A 23,073-nucleotide genomic window follows, 5' to 3' on the forward strand; every position below is an offset into this window, starting at 1 on the left:
AAGCCTATAGTACATTTTTACAACAAGTTAAATCTATGTTTGCTTTGGACACCATATCAATTTGGCAGCGCTATGTTATCAGATAATGTAAATAAAAATAAAAACCAGTTTGCATTGGATATATTGTAATGTTGTCCTCCGAATTGTTAAGATTTTTTAGCGATTATTATAACATTATTAAGAGTTGGAGAAAGACATTAATGGTGGTAGGCTCCAACCGGTATTAACCTCGGATTAAATCTCGATAAAAAATGTCCGGCTGTTTTGATGTCGACATCAGAGCTAATCAACATGAACTAGCCAACGGCTAAAAATCTCTCTAATAAAGTTAAAAAAAAATCAACACGGCTCTAAGCAAACACTTTGCAGAGCATCCTGTTTAGATTAATAGACGGTATTAAAAGTTAATCCGAGTTAGAGCTTACCGCCATAAGCATTTGATTGAGATTAGAGCTACATCTTTCTGATAAAATACCGCTATATTAAAATATGAGAACAAAGTTCTTCTAACATTGTCACGTCCCTCGGACGGTACGCACCTACCTTAACAACACCTTGTCTTCATCGACCGTTGGCATGACTGGCGTTAGGGACGATGAAAGGAATTTGACAGGGAGAGAGAACAAGCAAACTGCTGATTCATGCAAAGGCCACGGCATCGTAGTAAGGCAATAATTTAATCTAGTGCATTTAGATGTTTTTTGAGCTTAGTCAGTTAAAATTATAAGCAGTTACGATTAAAAGTGGTTAGTTGTGAAGTGATGGATTACTAGTTGCATACGATTTATAAATTCCTATTATTATTTATCCTACAGTTGGTTTATTGATTATTCTAGAATTGGTTACCCTAGAATTTATTACCCTACAATTGGTTATCCTACAAGTTGTTTATTCTATAATTTAGTAATACTAGTTTGAACAAAGGTAAGAATTGAATCCTAAACTAACTAAACGAATTAGTAAAAAGCTTATCCTAAAATGTATACCTATTCATGCAGCTTAACCTAAATTGGGAGATCTGGCTCAGTGAAATCGTGGTAAAGGAGGTTAGGAGGCACTAAACGTAAGCAAATTTATATACCCGTATTCTAAAAACTAATTAATTCTTTATTAAAGGAAATTTTAACCAACCTAAAATTCCTGTGGTGGTTCATTGTTTCGGAAATCTCCCTCCAGTTGGCTCGGCCAACAAATTAAAATTTCGTTTACCAAGGAACGATGTCGGATAAAAGTCCTCATAGCGACGCAGTCGCGAGCTCGACCCCCAAATCTCCAAATCGTGCCAATCCAGTGCATAAAGCCACACCGGTGGTTCAGAGTACTTGTGCGAATTGCGATCAGCTGGACGATGATGATATGGTGCAATGCGACACTTGCGATGTGTGGCACCATTTCTCGTGTGTGGGTGTTTCCGCGGACGTCATGGACCATAGTTGGGTTTGCTTGAAATGCGCTACCGCGAAAGCAACCAAATGTGTGAAATCCCGAAGGAAGAAACCAGTGCAGAAAAAATCGTTCATCAAGAAGGTGGTTCGGCCAAGTAATGCGAAATGTGCGAAGAAGGTGACCGCTACAGCGAAGCGGGCCGATGGTGTTGGTGTTTCGGATGGGCAACGTGGAGCAGTTCCAGTTGCTACAACGAGCGGAAACAAGGAGCGTGTGAAGGCGGCAGTACAGTCGATAGTGCGCAAAGCCGGTTCAGTTCGAGGTTCAGTTGCATCGGCAGCATCAGCCAAGGCGCGTTTGGATGTGGAACTTAAGCGGATTGAGGCAGAAGAAGCATTGATGCAGGAAGAGATACGTCGTAAGCGGAAATTAGTGAAGAAGAAATTTGACGTCCTGAAGGAGATGGCTGATTTGGAAGGCAGTGGTGAGTCTGTTCCTGATCTGCAGATTTCCCGTAAGAAAGTGGTGGATTGGTTGAAGCATCGAGACGAGAAGCGTACGTCGATCGAAGATTCCAGCGTTGATTCGGAAAACGAAAGCGAGACTGAAGATTCGTGGGAGGATGACGATTCCAGCGAAGATTCGAGCGAGGGTTCCGGAGAAGAGCCAACATCTGTCAGTGAAACGGATCGTTATGACGATGACAGGCGACGCAGGAGATCGACGATGAAACCAACCAGGAAAATACGGAAAGACGCCAGCAGGCCCGTACGCAACAACCAACTCTCCAAAAACGAACTAGCAGCGCGCCAGGTCGTTCCCCGCGAGTTACCTAAATTTAACGGTAATCCTGAGGAATGGCCAATGTTCCTGTCTACGTATGAGGATACTACGAAGATGTGCGGGTATACCGAAGCCGAAAACATGATTCGTTTGAGAAACTGTTTGAAGGGGGACGCATTCAATGCCGTTCGAAGTTTCTTAATGCGACCTGAAACTGTGGAAAGAGCGATCAGTGCATTGAAATTGCGTTTCGGAAGGCCGGAGACAATAATCGAGTACCTGAAGGACAAAATTGTGTCGATGCCGAGTATTAAGCCTGACGCTATGGACAAGCTTGTGGATTTTGCTCTAGAGGTACAAAATCTGTGTGCCACTGTAGAATCTTGTGGAGCACAAGAGTACATGTTTGATATGACGCTGCTGAAGGAGTTCGTCAAGAAAATGCCCCCGCAAATACGACTGGACTGGGCGCGGTACAAAAGGAAGCTTTCCAAGGTGCAACTGACCACCTTCAGCCAATGGATCTACAATTTGGCGGAAGATGTGAACGTGGTGTTCGAGCCTCAGTGCCGAGGGAGCAAGAATCAGGAATTTCAACGAGTTCGAAAGGAAAAGTACGTGAATACTCACTCAGAGGTCATTGCCAAGGACAAACATCAGCAACAGCATTCGGCTCCAAGCAGCACAGTGACCGGAGACAGCAAACCTTGCCCGGCATGCAAGGGTGATTGCAAAAATCTCGGGAAATGCAAGCGATTCCAGGAGCTATCGTACGAAGCGAGATGGGCGACAGTTCGTGGATTCAACTTTTGCCGCAAGTGTTTACGACAGCACAAAGGTGGTTGCAACTCTGTTGTTTGCGGAAAGAATGGTTGCACCTTCAAGCATCATGTATTACTCCATAAGGATATGTCTGTTCCAGCAGGACCGAGCAGAGGCGCATTTAACACACGTGAACCGCAAAGTCAGAATGAAGAACGCAATGTGAATACACACCAGTCTGGTATGGGTCCCGGTTCTTTTCGCTACTTGCCAGTAACTCTGTTTGGAAATGGAGTGCAGGCAAAGTGTCACGCCTTTTTGGACGACGGATCAGAGCTCACTCTAATCGACCAGGAATTAGCCGAGGAGTTAAATCTGTCTGGAGATGTCCTTCCACTTTGTCTAAAGTGGACGGGTGGCACACACCGGTACGAGTCCAATTCAAGGAGTGTAAACATTGAGATCAGCGGACACGGAGGGAAACGAACGTGGCTTCAGGACGTAAGAACGGTTGAAGAGTTGCAGTTACCTTTCCAATCTTTGGATATGGCTCATCTCGCGGAGAAGCACACATACTTACGTGGATTGCCGGTTGAATCTTATTCAAACGTCCGCCCGCGAATACTGATAGGTCTACGGCACGCCAATCTCATGTTAGTTCGTCGGAGCCGCGAGGGAACGATAGGTGAACCGATTGCCGTGAAAACAAATCTCGGCTGGACGGTGTATGGTGGTTGGACCATGGAGAACTCGTTAAACAACACCAGTCACACTTATCATATCTGTACCTGCAACGAGCAAAGCGAAACATATCTCAACCAAATGGTAAAAGACTACTTTTCCATCGACAGTTTGGTAGTCAAGCCGAACCAGCTCCGAATGTCTAAAGATGACGAACGTGCCATGTCACTGCTTGAATCTCGTACACACTTCAACGGAGTCCGCTACGAAACGGGACTGCTGTGGCGTTCTGATAAAATTCGTTTGCCGGATAATGAAGCTGTAGCAGTTCGTCGTTGGAGATGTTTGGAGAAGCGCATGGAAAAGGATGAGGATCTGGCGAATACCATGAACGAGAAGATTGCGGAATATAGGACGAAAAACTACATCCGTAAGTTGACATCGGAGGAGCTTGCAGCAAAGTACGATCGGGTTTGGTATTTGCCTATTTTCCCGGTATTCAACCCAAATAAACCCGGAAAAGTGCGGATTGTCTGGGACGCTGCCGCACAAGCGTATGGAATATCCTTGAACTCGGCACTCCTCACTGGTCCAGATCTACTAGCATCGTTGGTTGGCATACTATATCGGTTTCGGGAGTATCGGATCGGTGTGTGTGCGGACATTCGAGAGATGTTCCACCAGATGGGGATAATTCCCGAATACCAGCATTGCCAGCGTTTCCTGTGGGGTGATCGTGATGAAGACGGGCCGAGCACATACATAATGCAAGTTATGACCTTCGGAGCGAGCTGTTCCCCAGCCACGGCCCAGTATGTGAAGAACAGGAACGCCGACAGATTCGAGGAAGAATTTCCGGAAGCGGTAGCCGTCATCAAAGAAGGGCACTATGTGGACGACATGGTGATAAGCGTAGAAACGGAACAGAAAGCGGTTGAGCTGGCTGAAGCAGTACGGTTCATACACATGCAAGGTGGATTTGAGATCCGTAATTGGGTATCGAACTCGTCATTGGTACAACTCAAAATGAACGGAGAGAAGGCGGTTGAAAAGGACTTAAATATTACTACCGAGCTAGCAAACCAGAAAATACTGGGAATGTGGTGGGATACGCGAGATGATGTCTTCAAGTACAAGATTTGCTGGACGAGATTTGATCAAGCGTTGCTCAATGGAAGTCGTTGCCCTACAAAAAGGGAGATTCTCCGGACGCTAATGACAATTTACGATCCACTAGGTCTCATCGATCATTTCCTGATCCTGCTGAAAATCCTCCTGCAAGAAGTATGGCGCGCTAATGTTCAATGGGACGAGAGTATTCCTGAGAATTTGTTCGAGAGATGGCGTGATTGGGTACGTTTGCTGCCAGAGTTAGAACAACTGCGGATTCCTAGATGCTACCGGCAAATTGTGACGTCAACGGAAGCTGCTACTATCGAAATGCACGTTTTTGTAGATGCGAGCGAAAGCGCCATGGCGGCGGTCGTATACCTGCGATTAACGGAAGGCGGTAACGTGGAATGCGCGCTGGTGGCTGCCAAGACACGGGTAGCACCTATCAAGTACACTTCAATTCCACGGCTGGAGCTCCAGGCTGCTGTTCTCGGCTGCAGACTGGCGGCTAGCGTTACACAAAACCTGACAATGAAAATCTCCAAACGCACATTCTGGACCGATTCTCGGAATGTACTTTGTTGGCTACGAGCCGACCACAAACGGTACAGCGCATTCGTAGGATCAAGAGTTAGCGAAATTTTGGAGTCAACAAACCTCCAAGAGTGGAGATGGGTACCAACCCGAATGAACGTGGCTGACGATGGAACACGATGGCGGGACCATCTCGATTTATCATCCAGAAGCAGGTGGTTTAGGGGTCCTGAGTTCCTGATGCAAACAGAGGAGACATGGCCCGAGCTTCCACTGAAATCTCTTTCCACTGAGGAAGACATGAGACCCAGTATACTTCTTCACTACAAAGCTCCGGAACCGGCAATCGACGTTTGCAGATTTTCAAGTTGGCGGCGGCTGTTAGCGGTAACTGGATACGTACTCCGATTTTGCTCGAATCTCCGACGTCGTCATTGCAAAGTTTCACCTGTTTCTGGGCCTCTGTCATCCGAGGAGCTACGAAAAGCTGAAGCATACCATTTTCGACAAGCGCAACGGGATGTATACCAGGATGAAGTCGCAACATTGGATGCAAAAGTGGCAACAGTTAAGCAGATTCCGAAGACCAGCTCTATCTATAAATTGAGTCCATTTGTAGATGACTTGGGTGTCATGAGAATGAAAGGCAGAACCGGAGTGTGCTCCTATTTACATAGTGACGCGAAGAACCCTGTTATTCTACCACCAGTTCACCCAGTGACATCGTTAATACTTGCACATTACCACGAAAAATATTTGCATCGCAACTACGAGATCGTTGTCAATGAAGTCCGTCAAAAATTTAGCATTTTCCGTTTGAGACAGACTCTAGGCAAAATTCGCAAGAACTGCCAGTGGTGCAAAAACCGTGACGCTCTTCCTCGGCCACCAGAAATGGCCGATCTTCCAGCAGCAAGGCTGTCCGCATACACAAGGCCATTCGCACATGTGGGGGTCGATTATTTTGGCCCAATTGAGGTATCTGTGGGTCGAAGGGTCGAAAAAAGATGGGGTGTTCTACTGACTTGCCTGACGATAAGAGCCGTCCATATTGAGGTAGCCAACACTCTCACAACAAGCTCTTGCATTATGGCTTTAAAAAACTTTATCGCTCGAAGAGGTACACCTGTAGCCTTTTATAGCGACCGAGGAACCAACTTTGTGGGTGCCAACCGGGTGCTACAGGAGATCCATCGGGTAATCGACCAAAATCAACTAATGAACGAGTTCGTTACTTCATCCACGGCTTGGCACTTCAACCCACCAGCGTCGCCCCACATGGGCGGTAGTTGGGAGCGTCTAGTCCAATCGGTCAAGCGCAATCTGGTGGAAGTTCTACGTGTACGACGACCAAGCGATGAAGAGTTAAGGAACGCTCTAACGGAAATAGAAGGTGTACTCAACGCGCGCCCTCTTACTCACGTGCCCATCGACGACGAAGCCGCACCAGCTTTAACTCCCAACCACTTCCTTTTGGGCTCATCTGATGGATCTAAGCCGTTGACGACGATCGATGCGGATACTGCGGTGTTACAACGAGGGTTCCCAACGTCCCAGTGGTTAGCAAACCTGTTCTGGAAACGCTGGATTAGGGATTACCTTCCCGATATAACACGGCGCTCGAAGTGGCACATGAAGATGAAACCTTTGCAGGTAGGAGAAATTGTGGTCATTGCGGACCACGAGAACCCCAGAAACTGTTGGCCCAAAGGGCGGGTCATCGGAGTGGTAACCAGCGGAGGACAAACTCGTAAGGCTACCGTGCAGACTATCAGCGGGATCTACGAGCGGCCAACGGTGAAGCTGGCAGTGTTGGATGTCAGGCGCGAGACGGAGTAAGCTGGACCGGTGGACCGGGTCCACGTACGGGGGGGAGTGTCACGTCCCTCGGACGGTACGCACCTACCTTAACAACACCTTGTCTTCATCGACCGTTGGCATGACTGGCGTTAGGGACGATGAAAGGAATTTGACAGGGAGAGAGAACAAGCAAACTGCTGATTCATGCAAAGGCCACGGCATCGTAGTAAGGCAATAATTTAATCTAGTGCATTTAGATGTTTTTTGAGCTTAGTCAGTTAAAATTATAAGCAGTTACGATTAAAAGTGGTTAGTTGTGAAGTGATGGATTACTAGTTGCATACGATTTATAAATTCCTATTATTATTTATCCTACAGTTGGTTTATTGATTATTCTAGAATTGGTTACCCTAGAATTTATTACCCTACAATTGGTTATCCTACAAGTTGTTTATTCTATAATTTAGTAATACTAGTTTGAACAAAGGTAAGAATTGAATCCTAAACTAACTAAACGAATTAGTAAAAAGCTTATCCTAAAATGTATACCTATTCATGCAGCTTAACCTAAATTGGGAGATCTGGCTCAGTGAAATCGTGGTAAAGGAGGTTAGGAGGCACTAAACGTAAGCAAATTTATATACCCGTATTCTAAAAACTAATTAATTCTTTATTAAAGGAAATTTTAACCAACCTAAAATTCCTGTGGTGGTTCATTGTTTCGGAAATCTCCCTCCAGTTGGCTCGGCCAACAAACATATTCTTCCTAAGTAAACCGAATTTGCTGGTCAAACAATATATTAAATTTGATAACTTAAGAAGAAACTTCCAAACAGTATAGCCGGTAAATTGCCTTTAAACCCTTTGAACTCATCGAATGGAGACTTTATTATTTTTCACTCCATACCCACCTCCTTTAACTTCTTCGAAATCGAATAACATCGGTAATACGGCTTAGAAAAATTGAACTACTCTAATCGCATTGAAAGCTTTAGAATAAAAGGAAACTGAAAGTCACATGCATCAATCTCATCTGGATCGAAACGTGTGTTCGTCACGGTTTCAAACTTCACGTCCCATGCCGTCCTGGTTGTCGATCCTGCTTTGTAATGTAGTTGTTATCTGGATATGCTCGCTTTTGCTTTTTTCCCTTGTTGTTGCGGTATCACACACCACAAAAGACCGAAGGGATTTTACAGTTCTAGAATCCGATCCCCTGCCCGAAACCCCCCTTCACATAAAAGAAGCTGATGAGGTCCTCTTTCTCTCTCAATGGTACTTACTTATATGAGTTTTATAACATTTTTTTCCTTCCGCTTGCTATGTGCTCTGATTTTGTGCTCCCTATATGGATTGATATGGTGGTGGGGATCTGCTCATAAAATCACTCACATACTTTCTGTAATACCGTATCAAATCGGCATCAGGCAAGCTAGCAGAATGCCTTTTAGCATGGTCTGAAGAGTATTGTCAACAGATTCGAGCTGTTTGCAACTCTTGCTCCTTGGATGCAGGCGAGGTGCGATCCGGGACGTTCGGGAAAGGTATTATTCATATGCCCCGAGGGAAATCATTTAAGCCGCATATAATGATGGCAGCGAAAATCACCTTCTAACGAAGATGACACCGAGTAATGAGGGGCCGGGGAGAAGGAGCGGTCCATTTGGCACATTGAGATGAATTGATTGAAATGTAGTTATTGTGTGTGTTATTTTTTATGACAGAATGGTACAAACCCCTAATCAAGACCAACAATTGAAAAGGCCTCAACTCCATTTTGTAAACAATCGTTGTAAGGCTTTTTGTCTCGAACCGAAGTCCGCCAAAGCAAACCAAAAAAAAATGACCAAGTAGGGGAAATTCTCCTCTACCCGATGGTGTTTTAGGATTGCGAATTTAGGTTTTGGTTTGTGAGAAAATTGCCTTACAAGGATTGTTTACAAAATGGAGTTGAGGCCTTTTCAATTGTTGGTCTTGATATATCGATTCCATAAATAAAAAAATCCTCGATTTCATATTTTCACTTTTTAGGTTTTCTCAATGTGAATTCTTATCTTTGTAAACTTTTTGATCAACATTGATTACATACTGTAATATTCAGCGTTGTATTCATGAAATTCGAACTACTTATTCGCTATATAAAATATAAGGGCACAACAATTATGAAAAAAAAAACAAAGATTTCGATTTCCTCAAAATGCTAGTTAGTCGTCGACTAACCGCGTCTACTCTCAACGACAGCACTGTAATATTCCAAACAAAATTTTAATGTGATACTTAAAACCATTTAACTTCTAATCAGATCAGCCAGCCATCAGCTCCTAACCCATCATCGGAGATCCGATAGCCCTAGGGCATCACACATCAACTGTATCACGTTCCACATCAAGAGTAATTTAGCTAGCACTTTTCACTCTCATCTACTGCCGTTCATGCTCGTCAACCTAAACAAAGTGAGACATCTTCTTTATCCCTGAATCACGCTCCGGCGTTAATGAGTGGAAATATTTGCTGATGTGTACGGAAAAACCAGCCCCTTCCATTCCACCCCCTCTCGCAACCAACCACCAAAGACAATGGCGCAAGAGAACACCCTAACTCAATTCACTGAGCGCGGCAGCAGCGGTCTGGCACGAAAAGAGAAGTGGTTACGCACTTCATGTCCTTTAAAACTTAGCGTCATTCAATCGGTTGGCGTTGGTGGTGGTGGTGGTGACAATGACAAGTTTTCCCCCCGGTTTCCCAGAAAAGGATGCTGATTAAGATAAAAGTATTTGTTTTCAGCTTCCCGAACCGGGGATGGCTTTTAAGGGAACGCTCTGCTACCTATTGTTTGATTGACGACGACGACGACGACGGCGAGGACTAAAAGTTGCAGCACGTGGAGCGATGACAATCTTTACGGTATTTAAGCAGAGATGTTTTGTTTTAATGTTGACGGGTTTCCTGCGTCTGGAAGTGAGCGAGTGCTAACGATATTAATTATCATTAGAGTCAAGATTTTTGCAATGAACAAGCCCCAGTTTTGGAGAAATGCTTGCTAAGAGGGTGTTCAAGGGAGTGAATTAGATTTTAATGCAAAGCCGAACGGAATTGGAAACACGAAAATTTGATCTAATTATAAGAAAAGGTTTTACTTTGTTTGAATCAACATCAATCATTTGTTTTGGAGGGACTTGAAATCATAAAAAACGCTGGATTTTTACCCTCATTCCTGTTGTTGAGAGGCGGATTTAATCTTGGCAGGTATCTGTTACATATGCCCTTTAAACCGCATTGTGTATTAGTCCTTTGGGACATCAAACCCTCTTATGGATATTGCTGAACCATATCGCAAATATGATAACATCAGATCGACAAATAAATTGTTAAAATATTCATTTTAAAATATGCCTCTCCACAATTCAGTTTGAAATAATCAGAGCAAAGGAAAATAATATATAACTGTCTAATACCGGGCCTGCAAAATGCGTGACGATGCTGTGACAAGCCAAGAAAGCGAGTTTGTTTACAGCTTCGATAAGCATTTTACAGATTTCTTTATTATGACTGTTATGTGGTGATTACATCTGTGTGGATCGTAGCCAGCATTATTTAAACAGGGCATCAGCATCTACCGGCATGAGAGTTCAGGAGCAACTGAAATTTGTGCTAGTTGGTTGAGCTGGCAACAAAGTTCTGAATCCTTTGAAATGCTTTTTTCCTGGTAATGCAACAACTTGACCATATTGGTGCAGCATAAAGCATGGCCGGACTAACTAGGGTATACGTCCCTAACCTCGGTCTAATATGCAGCCATAGATTACGTTTTTAATCATAACTCATCAATTAATTTACCTGCAAACGATATTCTACTGCTAAATGGTATGCTTAGATATGCTTATCATGTCGTTTGCTATCAGGAACCGCAAAAAGTTGAAAAACTTACTTTTTTTAAGACAAAAACTCACCAGGGAAATGTATGTAATATCGGTCTATTGTCCCCAAATTGGGTCTATTTATGGATGCAACTTCGTCCTATCCTGTTTGATTCTCAAAAAAAACGCTCTTGGTAACGTTTTCTTATGTATTTTTTTTTATCACTATCACTGTTAACTTAATACTCTTCATTCCTCAAAACATTTCTTAGAGAAAATTTTACGAAAACTACATTAAATCACTCAAGTTAAAAATTAAAAATTAAAAATTTCGCTTATCGTCTTTCGACCGCAGAATATCTAAATCAAAACATTGTGATGTTCATTATACAGATTTGGCAGAAAAAATCTCCCTTCCTGTTCGTTCCTTATCATCCAAATGCAAACCACATTGTTGACGTTACTCTTATTGCTATATGCTGTCAAATGAATTTCATGGGCCAAAGTTAGGAACATAGAAAAGAAATGTGTCCCTAAAGTTGGGTCCATGATTTACTTGTGAAAACGTTGTTAAACAATTAAAATAAACATAAAATATTCAAACAGTAACTGTGAGTTTTACGTCTAGTGTGTATTATCAGGTAATTCCATTCAATAAATGCCATAATCAGGCCATTTGATGATCGTCAGTGCAACCTTCCCATCTTAACCTTAGAAGTCATGGCGGCTAAAAACTCCGAACAGAGTGATATTCTCAACCAGTTTTATTACTTACGAGAGCTGAAAATGTATTGAAATGTTGTGATATAAATTGATTTGTGTGTGGTACACATTTATCAATCATCAGTGATCAATATTTTCCTTATTTTTTGTGTAATATTCCTTAATTAATTATTTATTTGCGTGATAGGCCGAATGAAAGGACTAGACCCACATTACATACCGTAACCCTACTTGTTTAAATGTCTGAAGCTTATATTTCAGGCAAAGTTTGGATTTCTTGTTAATAAAAGGATACAAACATTTTATATATTTGTTAAATTTTTCTTGAATACCCTCAATGTGATCTTTGAAAGTTAATTCTTGGTCATGTACTAATCCAAGATTTTTTTTTTTTTTTTTTAACTCTTTATTTGTTCCAAATTCAAAATAAATTACATTTCATTTTTAACCTAGGTGCTCCAGTTACTACAGTAACTTACCAGCCTTAATTGTTATGATATATATCTAAGTGTTTTTACATTGTTCCTGTCTTGGCAATTCAGTATTTTAAACAGGTTTTTTAAACCTGCATGTCAGTATAACAATTGATAGCTTAAAACTAAATAACTAAAACTAAATCTTATCTAAGTATAAAGGGAATTAATCGTTGCAATTGAGGATTGTAACGATTTTTGCCGGAAATTATTAATTATTTTGTTGGACATTTGTGCTAAAGTCTCAACATTCGAAATTCTATGTACTTCGGTAGTACTGTACCAGGGAGGCAACTTCAAAATCATCTTCAGAATTTTGTTCTGAATCCTTTGAAGTGCTTTTTTCCTGGTAGTGCAACAACTAGACCATATTGGCACAGCGTAAAGCATGGCCGGTCTAAAAACTTGTTTAAATATTAGAAGTTTATTCGTCAGGCAAAGTTTGGATTTCCTGTTTATAAGAGGATACAAACATTTTATATATTTGTTACATTTGGCTTGAATGCCCTCAATGTGATCTTTAAAAGTTAATTTTTGGTCAAGTATTAATCCAAGATATTTTACTTGGTTTGACCAGGAAATTGGAACTCCGTTCATAGTGACTATGTGACTACTACTAGGTTTCAAAAACGAAGCTCTAGGCTTATGTGGAAATATTATAAGTTGAGTTTTGGAAGCGTTGGGGGAAATCTTCCATTTTTGTAAATAAGAAGAGAAAATATCTAAACTTTTCTGAAGTCTGCTGCAAATAACACGAAGACTTCTTCCTTTAGCGGAAATGCCTGTGTCATCAGCGAACAAAGATTTGTGGCAACCCTGAGGCAAATCAGGGAGGTCCGAAGTGAAAATGTTATACAATATAGGCCCAAGAATGCTACCCTGAGGAACTCCTGCTTTAACAGGTAGTCGATTAGATTTGGAATTTTGATAATTTACCTGCAGAGTTCTGTCAGTTAAATAATTTTGAACTAATTTCATAATGTAAAGTGGAAAATTAAACTTTTTCAATTTAGCAATCAAACCTTCATGCCAAACACTGTCGAATGCTTTTTCTATGTCTAGAAGAGCAACTCCAGTTGAGTGGCCTTCAGATTTGTTTGAACGAATTAAATTGGTAACTCTCAAGAGTTGATGAGTAGTTGAATGCCCATGGCGAAATCCAAACTGCTCATCTGCAAAAATTGAGTTCGTATTGATGTGAAGCATCATTCTATTCAAAATTATTTTTTCAAAAAGTTTACTTATTGAAGAAAGCAAACTTATTGGACGGTAGCTAGAAGCTTCAGCTGGATTTTTATCCGGCTTCAAAATTGGAACAACTTTTGCATTTTTCCATTTATCAGGAAAGTATGCCAAATGGAAACATCTGTTAAATAATTTTACCAAGAAAGACAAGGTACTCTCTGGGAGTTTTTTGATGAGAATATAGAAAATTCCATCATCACCTGGAGCTTTCATATTTTGAAACTTTTTAGTTATAGACCTTACTTCGTCCAAATCAGTCCCCCAGGAATCATCAAAAATATTTTCCCGAGAGAAAATATTCAGAAAATCCCCAGCAACCTGATTCTCAATAGGACTAGTAAGACCCAAACTGAAATTATGGGAACTCTCGAATTGCTTAGCAAGTTTCTGAGCTTTTTCCAAATTTGTGATCAAAATTTTACCACCTTCTTTAAGCGCTGGAATTGGCTTTTGAGGTTTTTTCAAAATTTTTGTGAGTTTCCAAAAGGGTTTGGAACTCGGGTCTAATTAAGAAACATTATTTTCAAAAGTTTTGTTCCTCAGGGCAGAGAATCGCTTTTTAATTTGTTTTTGCAAATCCCGCCAGATAACTTTCATGGCAGGATCGCGTGTTCTTTGAAATTGTCTCCTACGGACATTTTTAAGACGGATCAAGAGCTGAAGATCATCGTCTATTATAATTGAATCGAATTTAACCTCGCATTTTGGTACTGAGGCAGCTCTTGCTTCAACTATAGAAGTAGTCAGAGATTCAAGAGCATAATTAATTTCATCTTTGGTTTGCAAAGGAATGTTTGGATCGAAGTTATATTCCATAAATGTTCGATATTGCTCCCAATCAGCCCTATGGTAATTGAAAGTAAAGCTGTTGGGATTAGAAATTATTTCTTGGGATATTTCAAAAGTTACTGGAAGGTGATCAGAACCGAAGTCAGCATGGGTAACCAATTGGCTACAAAGATGACATGAATCAGTTAAGGCCAAATCAATAGTTGAGGGATTTCTTGCAGAAGAAAAGCATGTTGGGCTGTTTGGATATTGAATAGTGTAATAACCTGCAGAACAATCATCAAACAGAATATTACCATTGGAATTGCTTTGAGCATTATTCCATGAGCGGTGTTTTGCATTAAAATCACCAATAATGAAGAATTTAGACCTATGACGGGTAAGTTTCTGAAGGTCACCCTTGAGAAAATTCTTTTGCTGGCCTACGCATTGGAATGGCAAATAGGCAGCTATAAACGTAAGTTGTCCAAATTTTGTTTCAACAGAAACTCCCAAAGTTTCAAAAACTTTGGTTTCAAATGAAGAAAGTATTTTGTGTTTGATTCGTCTATGAATAATGATGGCAACGCCACCACAGGGTCCATCAAGACGATCATTTCTATAAATTAAATAATTTGAGTCCTTCTTAACCTTATGGCCAGGTTTAAGGAACGTTTCAGTTATAACGGCAATATGCACGTTATGAACTCTTAAAAAATTAAATAGCTCGTCTTCATTATCTTTAAGAGATCGAGCATTCCAATTTAAAATGTTTAATGCTTTAAAATCCATTACTGAATTTTAAAGTCATGACAATATTATTAGCAAATTTTACTCCAGTTTGAATAGCATCAAACATGGAGTTAGATTTAAGCATGTCAGAAATCATGTCAATTAATGAATTCTGTAAAAATTCCATTTTAGGAGCAGTAATGCTTCCTAAGTCAAAATTGCCAAAATTTCCGTTAGAACGGTGGTTAGTATTTTGATTTCTACCCGTTGCAATAGCAGCATAGGTAGCTCCATTAACTCGCTGAACATTGTTAGCAGCGAGGGGAGTAGGTACAGATGAAACATTTGAAGCAGGGGAGATATTTGTACCTACGGGTACGAATGTAGAATTTGTTCCTCGCTGACCGTTGTTAACAGCAGAGGAATTTGTACCTGGTCGGAAACGTGGAGCGTTTCCTACCTGATGGTTAGAACGAGATTGTAGGATCGCTTTGCGAGTCTTACATTCCCAAAAATTGGATTTGTGGTTTTCACCACAATTTGAACATTTAAATTTCTTAGGATCTTCCTTCACAGGACAGTCGTCCTTTGCGTGAGAGGAATCACCACAATTCATGCATTTAGCTGGCATGTAGCAATTTTTAGTTCCGTGACCCCATCCCTGGCACTTACGGCACTGAGTGAGGTTTTGGAAATTTCCTCCAGTCTTCCTGAAGTGTTCCCACTTCACTCGGACATGGAGCATAAGGCTAGCTTTTTCTAAGGCCTTAAGGTTGTTTAGTTCACTAGACTTGAAGTGAACTAAATAAAAATCATTAGAAATCCCGTTGCGCGAATCGCCAGGACGGGATTTCATTTTCATTTTGATTACTTGGAGTGGCACAACTCCAAGTAATTTTGCCAGTTCATCTTTGATCTGATCCAGGGATTCACCACTGGGCAGTCCTTTCATGACAACCTTGAACACACGTTCAGTTTTGGTGTCGTAAGTAAAAAATTTGTGCTTCTTCTCAGTAAGATACTTGAGAAGACATTTAAATCCGTCCAAGGTTTCAGCCAATACACGGCATTCAAACCGACGTCCAATTTGTAGTGAAAACTTAACTTTCACGAAATTCAAAAGTTCCATGCGAAGAGCATGGAAATCGGTAGTGGTTATCACAATAGGGGGAATCTTTTCCTTCTTGGCATTAAGCCGGGAAAGTTTACTAGAATTTTTCTTGGATGATGGATCATTCTCATCATCCGTGAGTAAATCAAATTGATTACTCAAATTAATTTCATCAGAAGGGGGGTCAAGAGTTTGCCCCTTTCTTTTGCGTTTAGGCGCCATGGCGGCAGTAAATTTTTATCCAAATCGACTTCCAAGCAGATTACTATAAGAATCTGAAGGATCGAAGAGGAATTTTCCAAATCGATATCCAAGAAGGATTACCTCGGGTAGGGTCCAAACAAGGATCGAAGAGGAATAAGAGGAGTGGAACAAGGTAGAAAATTTTTACAGGTTTAGCACTGAAAAGTGCTGTTTAAATTTGTTGTAGCTTTAGGTAGTAGTAACACTTCCTTAAGCAAAAAGCAAATAGATCCGCACGGCAAGAGAGCACGATGCGGACTGGAACTAATCCAAGATATTTCACTTGACTTGACCAGGAAAATGGAACTCCGTTCATAGTGACTGTGTGACTACTACTAGGTTTCTAGGTTTCCCAGGAAGCTCTCGGCTTATGTGGGAATATTATAAGCTGAGTTTTGAAACCGTTGGGGGAAATCTTCAATTTTTGTAAATAAGAAGAGACATATCTAAACTTTTCTGCTGTCTGCTGAAAATAACTCGATGACTTCTTCCTTTAGTGGAAATGCCTGTGACATCGGTGAACAAATATTTGTGGCAACCCTGAGGCAAATTAGGGAGGTCCGAAATAAAAATGTTCTATAATATCGGCCCAAAAATGCTACCCTGAAGAACTCCGGCTCCAACAGGTAGTCGTTCAGATTTGGAATTTTGATAATTTACCGGCAGAGCTCTGTCAGTTAAATAAAGTTTGAACTAATTTCATAAATTAGAGTGGAAAATTTAACTGTTGCAATTTGGCAATCAAAACTTCAACAGAAAGAGTTATTGAGACTGTTTTCGGTCCCGTTCAAATAATATGAAACGCGACGAATGTTATTTTTATATAACAAACCCCCCCATCCTCCTATAACGACAACCTAAAAAGAATTGACGTTAATTTTTTCACCCGTCAAAGAGCCAAAAATTCAAGTTGAGAGTTGCTGCTACAAGCTACAAAATAGTGTAAAACATGTCTGGTACCTCTTTATATGCAATTAGAGGTTTAATTTTTGTTGGACCGAACTAAGCACGGCACCACCCAGAAACGCGCTAATCCACTTGGTGCATGAATTTTGTAACAAACAACAATGTAAAGCTCGATTTAAAGGTATAAATGAATTTTTACCCTCCCTATGAATCCCACTTCAACACAGAGACGGCCCAAAATCATCAAAATTCAGTTCGCTAAGCAGAATATCACGAACACTAGCGCGTTAATTCATAAGGATTTTGACAGCTCTTACAGTAATTCATCTGTAATTTGTATGCAACATCTTAAGTCCATCGCTTTTTACATATTCTGCTTCAAAGATATTTTCTGTCCCTTCCCATTCATTAAAAGAACGGTGGGAAATCCTGTCAGGGGCGGGTCTTAGAAAGTCTACTTCTGAAAATGGGTTGGCACGCCTTTGTGTAAATGCAAGAATGGCAAAAAGTTAAGAGATATATTTCTGAATACTTGTAGTTCTAGTTCCTCATTATGTGCTTGAGAGGCGGATAAATTTGGACGTTTAGATATCCAATGAACATTTGGAATTATGATCCTGCTTGGATTGACGACCTTTTGATTGCTTGAAGTAGCAAATTATGATTAAATATTGAACTCAGGGTCACATGGACCAAACTTTCTAATTTTGTGAAAGCACAACTCTGAATATCAAATTTTCAATTATGCTGATGGAAAGAAAATAAGGGGGCAATCCCAAGTAACCAACGAACCTGCTTAGTAATAATCCGACTAATAATGCGCTAAGCCCCTATATTAGTCGTATGTTAGCTTTATATAACAAAATCAATCCAAATTAGCGGGCTTGCTGGTTACCTCCCAAGTAACAATTTGTGTTTTATAAGTGTACTTTAGACCATGATTTTAACTTGTAGAGTACTTTAAAAACTTAATAAAACATACAATGTTACTTGGGCTGGCATGTGCAATAAGTGCTTGTGTACGATATCCCACCGGAGGTATCCCACTGCGATCAAGCGTTTGGCTAAACGTGTTATCCATAAAAAATGTTCAACGAAGATAGGATGGGCATTGAAGTGTGCACGGGGAATATATTTTATAACGGAGGATTACTGACAATTGTTTCATATGCGGAAATATCCCTTACGGAAAGTCCAAAAACAGTCAGAAAAATAACTAATAAGGGTAAGGAAATTGACATGTCAAGGAGAGAAAATGGAGTGAATCGAGGAAATAAGTTACTTCTACTGTATTTTAAATCAGTTTATAAAAATGCACGAGAAGTTCGCTGATTATCACAACGTAGTCCACGTCAACCATGCAGTCGTGTTTGTACACAACCCCACCAATTATTGAAGTCGGCTTGGAGTAGCATTGGGCGATCTTGAGGCAAGAATCGAGCTTAGTCAATCGGCTTTTTCTTTTTTAAATAATCGATTCACCAATTCAATCAATCATTTTGAATCGATCTTTCAAATCGATTCATTTTTCAAAATGGCACCAAAATATTTCAAATATAATGGATCATAGGAAAGTTGGTGCAGATTAACGCCAAGTTCAGTCTAAAGTTTATATTACGTTACATAAGCTATCTTGTTATGACATTTCATTTATAATAGTCATTTAGTGTGGTGATTGATATCATTTAGAAATAAATTTTGCAGTACGTATGCAGTAAAAGTTGTGAATGAAACATACATACATGATAAGAATTATAGTAAATTACTATTTTGAATTCATTTTACATGTGGAAGTTTTTGCTCAGGATACTTGATTAGGTGAGTGATTTAACAGTCGTTTGTTCCAGTACCGTTCGATCGTTTATTTTTCTTGACAGAGCAAGACGTGGGACTTTCTCGTGTAAAAGACAGAAGTGGAAGAGAATGTGAAGTACTATTGGCGAATTAAAGTAAAGTCAAAACTGGTCATGCGATATATAGTTTTAAGATCCACAATTACAAAAATGATGATGAAAGGGCAAATGACTCTAAGATGGGACCATCGCTAAAAATCTGCTATTTTTCAATTTTATCTAGATGAACGCGTGATTGGGATGGTACTAATGGACAATTTTGGTCGCTATTGCAAATTTAGTCGATTGCTGAATCTTTGTACATATGGGCCGAAATTAGGAGCTTTTAAGCCGACATTACATCCATTTCCCATACTAAACAAAATGTCATGCAATTTGACGGTTCCGAATCATTTGGCCGAATGCCATTTGGCCGGAATGGTTGTTTAGTCTAATACCGTTTGTCCGAATGCCGAACAACAAAACTCCAAAGAACTACTCATGTTTTAAAGAAGGAAAAATCTCCTATTTTTATTAAATTCTTTTTTTTTTCCTTGATTTGTTTTCCGTCGATCTTGTTTTCCGTGCTGAGCACCAATGCTACCGACGTGCCAGGAAGGCAGCTCCCACACCTGGACCCTACCTATCGACCCATCAACTCATGAACCGGGGACCAACGACTTTACTTCCCTTCCGAAGGTGAAGGGAATCAGTGATCAGAGATGTTATGCCTCAGAACATCCCGGCGGCGCCGACTGGGATTGAATCCAGGCCTGCTGGGGTGAGAGGTAATCACGCTTACCACTACACCACCAGCGCCGTTTATATTAAATTCTTATTTTTCTTAATTTTATGACAAGCTGCGTTCACTGTGTAACAAATATTAAGAGTATTAAAACTCCAAATAACTGCTCATGTTAAAAAGGGTGGCTAAAAAATACTAATTACATAAGTAAAAGCTCATCTTTAAAAAAAACAATGAATTCTTCGACATTATAAAATTTCAGTTTTATACAATATACAATTTAATCAACAATTCCATATTTAAAATGTCAAAAAACCATGATTGTGGAAAGTAAAAAAAAAGTCCACAGGGCTGCCATTATGGTTCAAGTAGTGTTCAAAAATTGGAAATCTCTTTTCAAGTATTCCGCCATTCGGTCAAACGACTTATTCGGCCAAACGCCATTCAAATGGCCGGACACCAATTTGACAGATATCAAAACGCCATTACCATACTACTGTGAGTCAATCGTCACTTAGATTTTTCAATACGAGAGCAGCACATAGAGACGATTATAGAGCTTTTTGATGTTTAATCGAAGCACACTGTTGCACTCTAGGGGTAAGACAGCTTTGGATTTTTGAGTAAATATCATGGTCTACAGAACCCTCATAAAACCACAATTGTTACTTCGGTATTGCTGATACATCAAAACCCAAAATACACAATGAAAGTCACTCAAAAGGAAAGACTGGCAATGCTTTTTGTTTGGCTACCGAGGATGTTCAATACTTCATCCATTAGTTCCAAAGTATATTGGCGGTAGAAGAAGTTCAGACCAGACGCTAAAGCTTAATAAGCAATTCATCTATTTTATGGAATGGTGATCCAGTTTAGGACTTTAATCTTATCAATCTTTCTTGTGTTAAGTTTAATATTATTATTAAAATAAAGGCAATAGTAGATTGCTTTGTGTGGTTAATTTAGTACATCAAAAATCTATTAGGTGCTAATAGAACGTCTTGTAAATACTGAATACTCAAATTGAGCGTGAAACTCTTTCCTTTTAATTTGGTAAGCCCATGTGATTCATTCCATCATCCCAATTCCAAAATTTGATCGAACCAGATTTGCTGGTAGGAAAACAATAATAACGATATATAGTAAAATGGGATCCTATTATGTAAGTCGAGTCGAGCTTCACTTCTGGTCACTGGTCTATGTTGATATCACAGAATAAAAACCAAATTAGACTTGTAACCACAATGATCGCCACGACTCGGCTTATATAATAGGACCGATGATTGAAACTGTCCGTTAAGATTAGAACATTTGCTTCACCTCATTAATTTGATTTGGAATATCGTATCATCTACAATCACTAATTACACAGCGGAAGATTATAACGAGTTGAGGTTACAATTTGTAGGGTAGAAAACTACTTCGGCCTAATCGATCATTTTGGGCCTATCGAGCAGAAAACTTCAAATAAATCCACGATTTCAGAGTTAATCAGTCAATTATGCATTTGGTACAACACTTTAGGTAAAAAGCTATCGAACGAAGTCAATAAGAAGGCGTGATATGAATGTTTACACCCATTATTCTCAAAAACAAAAGAAGCGCTCCGACGGAATCAATTTTTATTTTAATTACATAGGCCGAAGTGTATTCAAAGGTGTTTGAATGGCGTTTCAATGCGTTAGGCCGAATATAGAATCCGTAGGCCAAGTTTGGAGTCAAGAAGCAGTGTTAGATTTTTAACAATATCAACAATTTAATTCTCTTTATCAAATCTTACGGCACGTACGGAAAGGTTAATAAATTTAAAAGTCATCTGCAGTGAAAACATTGTAGGGCTTAGTAGGGCCAACATTAGAACTAAGCTATGTAGCATATCGTGTAGGTATTAAGACATGGTTCACCCAAGTAATAATTTTAGTTGCAAAACGGCTTGGACAGAGAAAAATTAGTTTGTACAGCTAATTTGTGCCTTTATGTTCTGAAGCTAAAAATTATCGTTGTATAGTAATAAAATTTAGAATTTGTATAGTAAACAAGAACCCAATAATTTGTCACTGACAGATCGCTTGTTGCTACTTTCCATTAATTTTTTATGATCCTGGCGATTATTTTTAAACTACTTAGATCAACTTTGAGTAATATAGAGTAACTTTATTTTACTCCGTACAAATATATTTATCCTGACACAGCTGGCTGCCCCCAAACTGTACCATTTAAATCGAATAAGCGCGAGTAAGAGAGAAACAGATTTGAGAGAAAACATACCGTCCGTTCATCCATGTGTGCTAGATAGAGAAAGACAATTAACCATCAAAAAGGTCTATAATCGCCTCTGGAGCCCTAAACTTTCTCTTTCTCGTTCTTACCTACTGAACTGCCACACTGCTTGTTTGCAGAATCTATGTTCAAGGTAATTGATGTGCAGAGGTGAAGACAAGAAAAAATCAATTTTAAATTGCAAATGCAAAAGTACTGATTTTTTTTAACAAAGATCTAGTAGTGTTTGTGATCGATTAAAAAAATCTATTCGACAAACCAAAATAATCGATCTTTTGTGTTTCGATCCAAGATCGCCCATTGCTAGTTTGGAGGTCGGGTTTAATTTTCAAACTTAAAAATTCACATCACATCAAAAATTTTGTTACTCAGTGCAGAGAATCGCTTCAAAATTAGTTTTTGCAAATCCCACCTGATAACTTCCATGGCGGGATCGCATGTTCTTTGATATTACCTCCTACGGACATTTTTCAGACGGATCAAGAGCTGAATTATAATTAAATTAAATTTAACCTCCCATGAGAACTGAGGCAGCTCCTCTTGCTTCAGCTATAGAAGTAGTCAGATATTAAAGATCATTATTAATATCATCTTTGGTTTGCAAAGGAACATTAGAATCCAAAACATATTTCATAAATGTTCGATATTGATCCAAATCAGCTCTATGGTAATTGAAAGTAGAACTGTTGTGGTAAGAAATTATTTCTTGAGATATTTAAAAAGTTACTGAAAGGTGATCAGAATCAATTAAGATCAAATCAGTTGTTGAGGGATTTTTTTTTTGCTGAAGTAAAAAAGTATTCTTATACAGTAATGACCAGATTTTGTCAGCCTCTCCGCGTATAAGACTTTTATCTTTTAATAATTTCACAAGTCGTTCCAAGTCGTTATTCCAAGTCGTTATTCCAAGTCGTTCTCATTCATTTTTAAGGTGCATATTTAAGGTATACTTTGATGAAATAAGAGCACGGGTTTCGTAGAACATTTGAAAAGATTTTCAAAACGGGGGCTGAGCCATTACTTTATTTAAGTATGTTTTATGTTCGAAGATTCAGCTTTTAAACATGATCATATTCAGAGCAAATAAAGTTGTACCGTC

The 23,073-nt window shown here is 39.7% G+C and overlaps 1 protein-coding gene across 1 annotated transcript; it reads left to right on the forward strand.

The window, feature by feature from the left end:
- The first annotated feature begins 1,218 nt into the window (after positions 1 to 1,218).
- LOC135700058 (uncharacterized) lies at positions 1,219 to 7,098 on the forward strand. Its single transcript, XM_065220448.1, has 2 exons — positions 1,219 to 5,330; positions 6,378 to 7,098. Exons 1-2 carry the CDS (start codon positions 1,219 to 1,221, stop codon positions 7,096 to 7,098), a joined length of 4,833 nt encoding a protein of 1,610 aa, XP_065076520.1.
- Positions 7,099 to 23,073: the final 15,975 nt, after the last annotated feature.

This window comes from Ochlerotatus camptorhynchus, unplaced genomic scaffold (genome assembly GCF_037179485.1).
Source record: "Ochlerotatus camptorhynchus isolate MF236.1 unplaced genomic scaffold, CSIRO-AGI_Acam_v1.1 ptg000127l, whole genome shotgun sequence".
NCBI classification, from domain to species: domain Eukaryota; kingdom Metazoa; phylum Arthropoda; class Insecta; order Diptera; family Culicidae; genus Ochlerotatus; species Ochlerotatus camptorhynchus.